At 44.6% G+C, this 13,330-nt stretch overlaps 1 protein-coding gene across 2 annotated transcripts in view; it reads left to right on the top strand.

The window, feature by feature from the left end:
- The first annotated feature begins 9,341 nt into the window (after positions 1 to 9,341).
- SYNGR1 (synaptogyrin 1) overlaps positions 9,342 to 13,330 on the top strand; it is a 35,999-nt gene continuing 32,010 nt past the window's right edge. Inside the window, exon 1 of one of the 2 annotated variants that reach the window (XM_060245431.1) lies at positions 9,342 to 10,012. In XM_060245431.1, coding sequence (XP_060101414.1) covers positions 9,911 to 10,012 — 102 coding nt within the window. In that variant the 5' untranslated portion in view covers positions 9,342 to 9,910. The remainder of the gene's footprint in view (positions 10,013 to 13,330) is intronic. The other variant, XM_060245430.1, reaches the window with a different exon arrangement.

The raw sequence follows: 13,330 nt of genomic DNA, 5'->3' as shown, positions 1-13,330 counted from the left end.
AGGCTAAGTGGCAATGGACAGCGCGGCATGATAGGGCTTTTTGTGATGTAAAAAGTTTGTTATAATCTGATAATGGCTTTTGTTCATCACAGTGGAGCAAACCACTAATACTTACATGTGATGCTTTCCCATATGGTATTGGGACTGTTCTAAGACATCAACTTGCAGCTTCTCATGAGGCCCGTATTGCATTCTATTTATGACTCCCAACTGAATGGAATTATGCACAAATTTATAAGAAAGCTCTTGTAATTGTAGCAAGTATGAAAAAATCCCATGATTATAGTTGACCCTTTGTCATAGTTACTAACCATAAACTGTTGTTGTGACTGTTTGCTCCTAATTGACAGACACTGCAGATGTTGTTTCCATGTATACTTTCATGGATGAATGCTTTTGATCACACCCTGTTGCCTAGGCCAGGTAAGGGTATTGCCCATGATGATGCTTTGAGCCATCTTTCCCTTCCATCAGTTGAGGTGGATCCTCCTTACCTGAACCACCCCTTCATGCAACTGAAATTGCAACTATGTCATCTGAGTGCACAGGTCTTGCTCATGTTCTCAACAGAGTGTGCAGGAGGTGGCCAGTAGAGAAGCCTGAGGAGAAATTTGTGCCATTTGTGATGAGACAACATGAATGATCATTGCACAAAGGTCACCTCCTTTGGGAAAATAGAGTTATCATTCCTACAGCCTTAGGGCATCATGTGTTGGACACGCTACACTTTGGGCACCCTGGCATTGTGCGGATGAAAGCTCTTGCACGCAGTTATGTGTGGTGGCCCAAGATAGATAGTGAGGTGGGAGAGTGGGTCAAGAAGTGTGATGAATGTCAGGCCTCAAGGTCAACTCCACCACATGTTCCAGTTCATCTGTGGAAGTCAACAAAAACTCTGTGGTCACAGCTTCAAATTGATTTTGCTTGTCCAGTTCAGGGCCAAAGTTTTTTGATACTGGTGGATTCGTATTTCAAATGGTTGGAAGTTGTTCCTGTTTAATGACATCCTGTGTTGTTATTAGAGCATAACAGCAACTCTTTGTAGCACATGGACTGCCAGATGCTGTTGTCTCTGAAAATGGCACCCAGTTTACATCAGAGGAACTAATGGGCAAGCTGAGAAAATGGTGAGAACAAAAAAGGATGCATTAAAACAAATTGTTGGGGGTGACTGGGATCATCACCTGGCAAGTTTTCTTTTGATGCAACACATCACACCTGTATTACCAAAAGCAGGAGGAGTCCTGCTGAATTGTTAATGAACAAGCAGCTCACAACTCTTTTAGATCACATGCACTCTGATCAGGGCTTTTTTGTAGAGAAAGCCCAGCAGGAACTCATTTGTATATTAGGCCACACACCCTGATGTCACCATTGCTTCACACAGGGCTTTTTGTAGAAAAAAGTCCAGCAAGAATTCATTTACATATTAGGCCACACACCCTGACACCAAACCAGCCAGAACTGCGTTCCTGTGCATTCGTGCTCAAAAAAAGCCCTGACTCTGACCAAATGATGGAGGTGGAGTTCAAAGGCCAGTCCACACATTTGCCCCCAGATGATCCTTTCTGTGTCAGGAATCATGGTTCCAGTTCAGCATGGATCCCTGCCTACTGTAATGCAAGCTACAGAGCCATTATCCTATCAGACAGGCCTTGTGCTGGTCTTGATGGTCTTACATTAGATGGTCTTGCGCTGAAGACATGTGGACCAAATGAGGGGACAGGTGCCTGGATTATCTGTTGCAAGTGTTAATGAAGCATGTGTCAGCAGTGCTCCAGCAGTGGGAATGGTTGAGTTAACTTCTGCTCAGGAATCTGTACAAAGACTTTTTTAAAAATTATTTTTCCAAGTTTTCTCATATGTACAAGGACATGGTGATATGAAGCCTGAACTTCAAAATGAGCTATAAGCTACTGAAACATCAGAGGTTACATCAGCCCCAGTGCAGAACCAAGGTTGCCCACAGTTTGACCACAGCATCTGCAGGACTATGTCAGCTAGAGGTAATGGGTGTACTGTACTGGCCCCTTTGGCTTGCCATACATGGCGGTGCTGGAGCTCAGCCCTTTAATTTCATAAGTACTGGGGGGTGGGGGCAAACCTTTTCTTGCACACAGACAACTCCCCTATCTCATGCCAACAGTGTCCTTTGGTTCTGAACATAGGGCAAACAGGACAAACCCTACACCAAAGGATAAATGGACATAAATATGACACCAGGAATCACAAGATTGAGAAACCTGTAGGAGAACACTTTAACCTCCTAGAATATTCAGTGGGTGACCTCAAAGTAGCTGTTTTATTGCAAAGGAACTTCAGGAACAGAATGGAAAGAGAAATTGCTGAATTACAGGTTATTACAACACTCAGAAGACACCCCCCCCCCAGACTTAACAGGGATACCAGTTTCTTATCTCTACCTATGCTAAATCAGAGATTCAAAACCTTTAATGGTATAAAATAATGAAACAAAAACACAGACAAAATCCAAAACAAGCAAAACCAAGTAAAAATTATACTGTCCAGAAAGGCCTTCAAGACAACACCACAGAAAAACAATGCAGAGGAGCAAAATCAATCAAGTAGTCATTGCCCTTGCCCAAAAATAATGAAAACCCTTATGCAATACAACAGCCAAACACCCAGCCACCAGCCCCATCAATCTGGGGGATCCACCAGCAAGCAAACACTGGGCAACTCCCACTGGAGAGCTGGAAAGGTCAGAGGCAACAGGATTAAGAAGTTGCTGATGAATCCCCCAAAACACAGAGCAACAGAGCAGAATACGAGCAATCAAATCAGGCTCCAACAAGCAACACCCACATAATCTGTTCTTTTATGCATCTCTCTCTCTCTCTTTTTGAATAATATATTGCAATACTGTTCGTAAAGCAATATAGAATAGATTTTCCTGACAGTGCACCTATAAAGAATAATATATTGGCACAGTATTTAGAACAAGATATAGTGATTGTAATGCAATGAAATTTGAAATATATTTCCCTACATTTCCCATCCCATCCCATCCCAACAAAACAAAACAAAACATGATGTTTGTTATCCTCATGCTTGAGAGGAGGAATGGTTAACTTCTCACAATTAGAAATGATTCTCTTACACGTTTATTTCCTATTTTGAGATATTTATTGCCTAAAATGTTGTTCCCTCTTAATTAAATCCATACAGCTGTTGACCCTATACACTTAACTTGTTATTCCTGTTTTGCCTCAAAATATCTCCATCATGTTATATTCTGATTTGCTGTTCAGCCTTTGTCTGTAAGTCTGAATGGTTTTCTTCCATTTCATTATATCTGAAGAAGCGTGTGCATACACACAAAAGTTTATACCTTAAATAAAGCTTTTTGTGTCTTAAAGGTGCCTATTCTGTTGCTTCAGACCAACACAGCTACCCACCTCGATCTATCACTCACATCTCTTTTTTTCAGTTTCCACTTTGTTCATGCCAAAAGCTGCAGTTATTTGAAGGATGTTGTTTTGTATGGAGCTAAATAAAGGTGTCAGTTTTATCTCCTTGATTAAGTCTTCTTTCAGAGAGCTTAACAGAGACAAGACAACTTATCTATTGACTTTGCTTAGCAGCCCAACACACAGAAATTTAGTAGGTAAAACTTCTCCAGACCTGGGAATAAGTAATGGGGATTGCACTGTTTCACTGCTGCTATTAAAGCTGTAGGAGTAGAGAAGATAAAAAATTATGATTTTTTTGCTGAGGCTGTTGGGGGAGAGATAATTTCTGCATTCTCACACAAGGAATTGCGCCTACAGTACAGCTCATAAACTAATGCAAAATGTTTAATTAAAAACAAGCCAGTGAAATCTGGAGGCATTAATCTTGCTGAGCAGCACAGAACTTGTTCAAGAAACCTCCCTGAAATTCATTTTAGTTTTCAGACTTGAATGGACCAGAGATTAACTCCCTTGCAACATCCTTCTACAGAGGAGGTTTTATACTTAACAGAGCACAGAGTGAGTGGATTTTAAAACAAGCAGATTGGCTTCTCTCCAAATACTGTAATATTGCCATGCCACTACCTCTTTCTGAAAAACAGATTATTCTGATAACTAGCTAATCTGGTATTTTTAAGGCCATTAGGGAAAAAAGAGAGAGGGAATGTAGTGCCATTGCCAAAGAACCCCTTGAGGAGGAGTAAGGAACAGTGTTGTCAGGGAAACTTATCAGAATTTAGAGCACATAGGCAGCTGTGTTCCATCCAAGTAGCTGCAGGATCACTTCCTAATAAGGGGATGTCAGGTGTGCAAGCACTAGAGCCTGACTCAGCATGCCTGCCAGGTGATGCTAGGAGGTGGCACCTAAGCAGGATATAAAGAGGAAGTGGAAATGGTAGCAAGTGGGATTCATTGCTGCTTTGTTGGAGACCTGGAGCTGCTGAAAATTGTTGTTGCTGCTGTTGTTGTAAGAAGTCCCCAGAGTGGCTATGGGATCACATCCCCACTAAGCTTCTTCCCTGAACTCTGCTCTCTGCAGACATGGCTCTGAATTCTCTAGAAGTATCCCAAGCTGCAGTGCTTAGTCTTTTCAAAGAATTAAAAATTGCTCTCCTCTAGACATGGACACAAACCGAGCCATGATTCATGCACCGGCACTGTTCGTCTTCTCTCTCTGATGAGATAATACAAGGAAATAGGGAACAAAAAAAAGACAACTAAAATCAGCTTTAGTATTTAAAGAAACTGCTTTTGAGATCTAGAAAAGCTGAACCTGAAAAGAAAAGTTAAATTCAGCAGTCAACTAACTGGTGCAAAAAAGCATATCGAATTCATTTAAAAAGATACTAAAAACTGGCCTCTATTTTCTTCATTACATGAAGAAAACCTAATTTAGCAATCAAAAGGGAAAATCAATTGTGCCTATAGAAAACTTGCCAATTGGTACTCCTTTTATCATTTTATCCCCCAAACAAAAGGAAAGGTAGCACCTTTACAGGTAGCAGGGTGTAATGGTTAGGCTGCAGTAGGACCTGGCATAGTCAGGTTCAAACCTCTCTGCCTGGGAGATTTTGGACCAGTTATTCTTTCTCAACTTCACAGCCCCCACCCCACCGGGCCACCGACCACAAGACTCCCAGCCAGCCATCTGTGTATGCCCCCCCTCGGTCTCCCCCCCCCCCCACAGGCACCTGGCCTGCCTTGCCACAGCAGGGCCTCCTTCCTTCCTTCCCAAGGGGATGTGGCAGTGACACTCCATCTCCAGCCAAACCTTTATTTGCCCTCTTAACAGCCACTAGGCCTGCAGTGGGTGTGTGGTCGCTCAACTGCAGGGGAGAATGACCCCTGGGAAGCTGATGAGTGCCTTACCCAGGGTCATCATCCTCCCTTTCCACCCCAGCCCAGTTGGGACTGAGATGCTGCCTTGCCACTGAGGCATGCTTAGGTCAGGTGCTTTGCCAGGGGCTTCCAGCTGACAGAGCCAGCACTACCAAATTCAGGGCAGAGAGAGTGCAGAGGAGACGTGCGAAAGGTGGTGGGGTGATGCCTCTCCTCTCATCTTGGCAGCCTCCGCGGCCATCCTGGGAACGCCAGAGCTGCAGGTGCGTGCCACCTGGGACAGTCCTGGGGCTTGCTGGCAGGGCTCAGGTACCGGGGAGGTGGTGCTCCTCTGACCCCAGCCCACCTCTCACACCTCTCACACTGGGGGGCTTGGTGTGTGCTGCAGACTGGCAAATAGGATGGTGGAGTGGGGAGGGCAGGGGAGCCTGTGTGCCACTGCGAGTCTGACAGTAGCCTCCCGCCCTGCCTCGGTTAGAGCCTCTTCCTTTGCCCAGGCAAGGAGCCCTCTGGTGCCACTTAAGGTGACCAGAAAGTGGAGTGGCATAGGCTGCCTGCCTTCACTCCGGCTGGCTTCGATGGGAGAGAGAGGCTGAAGGTGGCAGGGTTTCCTTTCCCCCACAGGAGTGAGAAGGCTTTGGGGATGCACCTTGCTCTGCTCATTTGTTTAGGGCTGCCGGGGGGGTGTTGGAGTTGGTCTCACCGCCCCTTGGATCTCAGCCCCTGAATTCCACTCATGAGGACAACCATTGAGCCAGAAGCACAGCAGCCACAGAAGCCAACTGTCCATTGCCTAGGCAATGGCAAGTGATGCTCCCCCCACCTCCAAGTGGGGCCTCCTGGTGGCAGGGCTCATGGGACTTGTAGTGCTGAAGGCCTGCCCCTCAGCTCCCTCCAGGCCAAGGAACTACAACGGCCGCAATGCGCCTGGCCTTGGCGTGCTGAGGTGCTGAAAGCCAGGTGGGACAGTGGAGAGAGAGGGTACACACAGAAAGAGCTGTGTGGCTGCAGGGAGGGGGCACTCGCCGCCCTGTGGCCAGATGGCATCCTAGGTGGCTGCCTACCTGAGCTACTCGATAGCCTCGGCCCTGTGAGTGCCCTTCCTTCTACAGTTTTAAAATCTGAGTATCAGTTATTCATAGAACTCTCAAAATATGGTAACAAAATATGGCAAATCAATTTTTGTAATATATACCATGTTGAGGGTGTATAAACACAATGTAGAGGCTGCCTATGAAATCTGGGGCAGGGGAAGAAAATTCAAATAGGGAGGCACAGTATGGTAAAAATATACTGCTAAATTAAATAAATATGCTGTTCTTTAATAATGTGCTTCCTGAGATGGGCTGCCTCACCTTGTCCACTGAAGTCTCTTTACTGGTCCTATGTGTATCCATGTGTACTATATATAGATCCATTCACATTGTATGATCATATTCTAAAGCTTTGCATGTTATTTTTGGTGAAGACATAATTTTGCAACCCAAAGCTTCATGCAGACTCCTTACTATGTGCGATGAGAAGCTCTAGGGGAGAGTTACCTGAGCTGATTCTGATTCCCTTTGGAGGGAGTATGCACTGTAGACATGTGTATTTTCATACTTGCTTTATAAAGGTAAAGAGGAACTCCTACACACAGGGCCGGCCCTGCCACTAGGCAAACTAGGCAATTGTCTAGGGCACCAGCCTTCTGGGTGTGCCAAATTGGGTGCCCCCCATGTGACTCAGTGATGTTATCAGTGCAGAGCGACACCAGAATTTAGCTTTGCCTAGGGTGCCAGACAGTCTAGGGCCGGCCTTGCCTACACGACCGCAGATCTACTACGGTACCTCACAACAGATCTTGAGAGAAATTTTGCCCTCCAAGACACTTCATCCATTCTACAGCACAGCAGTCTTTGTATTTTCTGAACGCAACCTTTTTCCTTTTAAACATGCAAACACAGATGGCCTTTCCTATGCTCTGAAGGGTACCATACTTCACTGAGCTATCAGGGGACCATCGCTGTGCAATTAGCACCCACTGAGGAACATTAACATTCTTTTGTCATTAGGCTCTGGTTCCCAGTAGACAATGTAAATTGCCTAGGCATTCCCAAACCTGAGGTGACAGACCCATATGTCCATTCATAGTAATCAGGCAGTAAACCACTGCTGTAGGTGACTGGTGTGTGTGTGTGTGTGGGGGGGGAGCGTAGTTGCCTCCTCTGCTTTAGCAAAATGCCCAGTAGTACCTGAAAGAATAACAACATATATTGCATCTGAAGCTTTCCTGAGAAGTCACTTTACAGATGCTCTGTAAAAGCTTATGCTGGAATATATTTTGTTAGTCCAATCCAATCACACCTTTATTGGCATAATGAAAAGAGATATACAGAGACTTGTCAACCAAACAACAATCAGATATGTCTGTTCAAAGCATAAAAGGCTAAACTAAGATTAAGATCACAATAAAACCTGCTTAGAATAATTTTTAACAATTTCAATGATAGCAATTATGTTGTCATTTAATAGGAAATGGCAATTGATCCTATTTTCTTGAATGTAGGACAGTAATCTAACAGAACCTTCCAGAGATTAGTATACAGTTGGCAGTTCAATAAAATATGCGGGATGGAATCCGGCGAGCTTGACCCGCATAGACAATGTCTCGTGCTAAAGAGGACTTGAAGAAATCTCCCATAGAGAACATTGGAGGGAAATGCATTCATCCTAGCCAGCATAAAAACTCTCTGATGTTGCGGATTATCTAGTTCAGATAAATATTTGGCCATTTTCCTGGCCGTCTGATCAAGTCCAAGTGAGGCAGGAGAGCAAGTATAAAATTGGACAGGACACAGTTTATGATTCTAGATCTAAGATTCTCTGTTTGATAAATCTAAAATTATAAGATTCATCAGATAAAAATAGGTCGTCAATTGCAATTCCCATGTGTTTTAGCTTTGACATGATTCCATCTTGCCAAGCAGCATTAAAAGGGTCTCTTTTTAGATAGTTGAGCAAGCTAGCTGGTTCAGCCCTATAAAATATCTGTAACCAATATTTAAAACTTAAGAGTCCAAGCTTTTGTTTCAATCAGAGATTGGCCTTTTTTCTGAACAGATTACAAAATAAGGAACACGGAGATTCCTAAAAGTTGTCGCAGAAATGCATCCTGGATATTTTCTATTTTTTGGTTCAGAGCATTAATCCACAGAGGGATACCATACAAAATTTGTGATAGTGTTTTAGCATTAAAAGCTCTGATTGCGGCAAACATTGGTTACCTTTTTATAATAAAACTGTTCAATTTGAGATGAACAACAACGAGCTATATTTATTATTCTGTCACGGTGAACTATCCATTTGAGATTGTAATTAAAGGTTATGCCCAAATATTTAAAGCATTTGGATTGCTCAATTTCCTGCTTGCCTATATACCACTTTTTGTGGTCGCCGACTTTTAGAAAAGACCACAACCTTAGATTTGGAATAGTTTATAGCAAGTGAGTTAAGCTGGCAGTAGTTGTTAAAAGCTTTCAGGTATCGCTGCAGGCCGACTCTTGTGCAGGAAAGTACAGTTGTATCATCAGCATACAATAATATTGGGACTGAGAGAACTTAGGTGGGTGCCCATTTATGGAACTAATATATTGTGCCATATCATTTAAGAAACGATTAAACAGATGTGGGGCTAACACACACCCTTGTTTAACTCCTTTACAAACTGGTATTTTTTCAGTTAGGTGTCCTTTAGATGAGAATTTTACCTGACAAGTTGTATTTGTATGTAAATTCTTTAATAGATTTAACAGACAGGGAGCTATATTAAGATTTTGTTAGTCTTTAGGAGTCCACTGGATTCTTAGATAGAATGCCAAATTATGTGTGACCTGCGAAATGTCGAAAGTCGTGTCTTTAAAGTTTACTTTAAAGTACTCTGAAGGGTTTCCACAGACGGTTTTTTCTCTGACTGACGGGGGGCGGGGGGAGCGAAGAGTGACAGCCCACCGTTTGTCCATAAAACTGTTAATTTATTCAATGCCACTTATAGCAGCCATTATATCTGTCCAAAAGCCCCTTCAGAAAAAAGCAAGCAAGCGAGCACTAAGCCTCCTCACAAGACCGAGCCACCCCGGAGCCACCCCCACCGCTCTGCAGTGGCCCGTCAGCGCTCGCCTTCCCCGCCCCCTCTAACCCGCCGGGCTGGAAGTGCACGCAGGCGCGCTCTTTTTTCCCGCTCCGGTGCTCGCGCCCGTCTGTCGGCTGCTGCGAAGCGGGAACGCGCCAGGTTGAGTCAAGCCGGAGCCTGCTGTTTTGGCTTGGGCCGTGTTTTCTTCTCCTTCTCTCGTCATCCAGCCCACCCGGGGGTGAGTGAGAACCGAATCAGAGCCAGAGCTGCCATGCCCTACTAGCTCTGGACAGCCTTTGCAGCGCCCCTCTGTGCCAAGCTGCCTTCGTTTAACACGGCCCCTGCACGGCGGGCATTGGCGGGCCTCTTACCCCAGCCCTCTCACCCACCCCCTCGCTGCTATAAACTTTGGTGCTTGTGATCAGCTGAGAGAGCGAGGAGAAGGTAGCTCGGCGGCGGCGGGTCTTGCCACGGGGCTCCTCTGAGGATGGAAGCTGGCGCCGCGTATGGAGCCGGCAAAGCCGGAGGCGCTTTCGACCTGCAGACCTTCATCCGGCAACCTCACACCATCCTCCGGATGGTTTCTTGGGTAAGGAGGACGTGTCTCTGGCTGCTTCGGGTCCGCCCCGCGGTGGCAAGTAAAGCAAAAATGATCTGAGCACTCCATCCAACCTGGGCTCAGGTCTTGTGCTGCTGTTTTGGAGGAGGAGAGTTTGGCAGAAAGTGAATTAATTTGAGCAAGGGCTGTTGCCCGCGCCCCTTGGATGAGTGCAGCCCAGAGGAGCGAGAGCTGACATTCTGCAGGGTTTGGAGAAGGCGAAGGCAAGGCCCTCCTAGTGAGGGAAAAGGACTGAGTCTGCCCAGCCTTCGCGGGCCTCTTTAGGGCCACTGGTTGGATTTCTTGCTGCTTCTTTAACGCGGAGTGGGCAGTTCCTCCTTTCGGCGGGGGTGGCAAGAGGCGCTAGCGAAGCGGCGGTAACGAGGGCACTATGCGCCTGCCCAAAATGACCTCTAAAATGGGAGCAAGGCGGTGTCCCTCATGGAACCCCCGGCTCGGGTTGCTTCTCTCTTCTCGGTTTTCTGCCGCTTGACTTGTGTGATCTGGTCTCTATCCCGCAGGACCAGCACTGTTGATAAACCGGGGCTGTGTGTGTGCGTCTAGTGAGGGGGCTGCAATGGAAAAAGACAGCTAAGAAGTGCATTGCGAGACCTCTGCTTTCTGTCGTTTACATTTCATATAGGATGAAATTATAAAAGGAAGGACGGAATAGTTTTGCTTTCTGTATCGTGACCTCTCCAAAATCACAAACAGTTTTTTTTTAAGGGAATGGCTAAACCTGTTGTTTTCATCTTTAAGTATAATGAACTGTAATACTGGGGGAAGGTTGGAGAGAATTACCAATGTGATTCTGCATCATAGCTCTTTTTCTAGCCGTATCCTTAACTCTTACTGGAGTGTGGTAAGGAAACAAGGGAGATGTTGGGTAAAATGCAAGCTTTCCTAGCTTTCTGTCACCCATTCCAAATCCTCAGCACATTTACTCCCACTTTAATGTGAAATAGTTTTCACATAAACAGCGTGTCTAGTGTATAATTAAGGAAAAGATGCAGTTAATGGGATCAGGCAGCAAGGGTTTCCTCCCTTCTTTTTCGTGTATTTTCCCTTGGGGTAGCTGTAGTGGGGGGAAGGCTGCTTATCTCCTGACATTCTTGCCATGGCTGCCTATGTGCTTGTAGCATAAGCAAGAAGGTCATTGGGATTAAGACAGCAGGCTGCAAACCTTGAAGCTGGAGAGGGATTTGTTTCCTAGGGGAATTTGCAGAGAGAAGAGAGAGGGTGTTGTACCAAGCTGATCAAGGAGTGACTTCTCCAGGTTATATGAAAAAAGTTGGATTAGATGGGGGAGATTTATTGAGATACAGAAGTTGGTGGGAGGTGAGAGTCACTTAGCCAGTTACATCGAATAAGATTAAGCCAGCTGAAATTTTTGCTCTTGAGTTTCTTGCTTCATGAGTACCATCCATGTGTCTCCACCCACTTTTGTCCAATGCTGTGTTGCTACCTTGCTGCATATGACTTTCAAACTGGTGTTGGGAGAAAAGAGGGGGTGAGCCCTACAGAATTCTAGCAGGGCCTTGAGAAGACAGAAGATGAGTTAGCATCTCCTGCGCATTATCTTATTTTACAGCATAGCACAGTATGCTAGAGTTCCTTTATCAGAGGGCACTCTACAGATATTCTCCCAACTCATATCTGCCTCTGCAATCTGTCATGGCATACTGGAAGAACCTTTTTGTTAAAAGAGCAGTTGAAATTTGAATTGGGAAAGCAGAAGATAGCATAGGCAGTAACGCAGCACCTCTCAGTTTATGATGCCCATGATGTGACAGTAGATGGACATTTCTGTCCTTAGTAAACTGGGACAGAACGTTCTCCCCTTTTGAAGCTATGAGTTTATTCTGTTGCTGCAGGGTTTCCTGAGTACAAGAGAGGGGAGAGAGGGGGTTTTTGCAGTGTGTGCTGCTTTTTTCCTTCAGAATGGCTTTCTTTTTGAGATCAGATGTTCTTTCAGCTCCAGAAAGATAGCCAGCATCCAAAATATTCTTGGATGTGCTCCTGTTTCCCCAGAGAACCAACTGCCTATTGCATCTTCTTGACCTTGGAAGCGACTTTCAGCCCTGTTATATCCAGAGTTTAGGAGCATCAATCTCAGCAGGTGGTAGTGACAGAATGGTATTTGTGGATTTCCTATGCTATTGTTCTATTTGGAAAGAAAAAAAGCCTATTGTGTATGATAAGGTATACAATGGCATATTTCTTCAATATTTGCAAAGAACAAGAGCTGCCTAGTCAGGTGCATCTTTACCTGAAAATAAACCATGCTGAGCTTTATTCCCAAATTCTGAAGCTTAATGCCGTGTGTGCTTACTCAGATGTGTCATTCAGTACAATAGGATTTACTCCTAAGTGTGCATAATGTATACTTGTCCACTAGATTCAAAGCATTTGGGATATATCAAAAGCAGGACTTTTTTGAGCAGGAACACAAGGAATGCAGTTCCAGCTGGCTTGGTGGCAGGGGGTGTGGTCTAATATGCAAATTAGTTCACACTGGGCTTTTTCTAAAAAAAAAAAAAACCTCGATCAAAAGTGGTTTACTTAACAATCCTGGGAAATTAGTTTCTTTGCATGTTATAACCAGGGATCCACTATGCAAATATGTGTGTGTTGCAACATCTATTTTCTGAATAATGGGAAAACGGGTTTCACTGCGATGAGAACTTTTTTGCTTGCTCTGAACTGAGGGACAGTAGAGCTGTTTTTTTCTTGTATTTTTTTTTTAAAGTACTGGTCAGTGAGCGTTACATGGTGAGCAAGTAGAGTTCTCCTTTGCTTCAGCTACTGGGCCTTGAAGAGAAAATGGATGGATTGATACCTTAAACCAGGAGTGAGCTGAGGAGCCACATGTGGCTATTTGACATGCCAGCTGTGGCTCTTCACTGCACTGCTTCCCAATGTAGATAGCTCCAGGTGGGCAGCACTGTTGGTCTAAAGCAATAGAACAAAGTAGGAGTCCAGTAGCACCTTTAAGACCAACAAAGTTTTATTCAGATTGTAAGCTTTCGTATGCATGCATACTTCTTCAGACAAGGAATGAGGTACAGTGAGCAAAGCTACATATAGCTGGTGGGCAGTGGTTTAGAATGCAAAATGGTACAAAGTTAAAACTCAATGGCAAAATAGTATAATTAACAAACTGAAAGAACATTTGGTCTGGATAGCATTTGTGTGGGAAACCAATAAAAGGTAATAAAAGCTGTCTGTTAATTGCCCTATTGCTAGCAAGTAGGGTTAAACTAAGGGCACATTTTTTCTTAAATATGTTCTTGTTCACCTGATTTACTT

The sequence above is a fragment of the Heteronotia binoei genome, chromosome 8 (assembly GCF_032191835.1).
Source record: "Heteronotia binoei isolate CCM8104 ecotype False Entrance Well chromosome 8, APGP_CSIRO_Hbin_v1, whole genome shotgun sequence".
Taxonomy (NCBI): domain Eukaryota; kingdom Metazoa; phylum Chordata; class Lepidosauria; order Squamata; family Gekkonidae; genus Heteronotia; species Heteronotia binoei.
The sequence above is the reverse complement of the archived record's forward strand: the minus strand, read 5'-3'. Positions and strand labels throughout refer to the sequence as shown.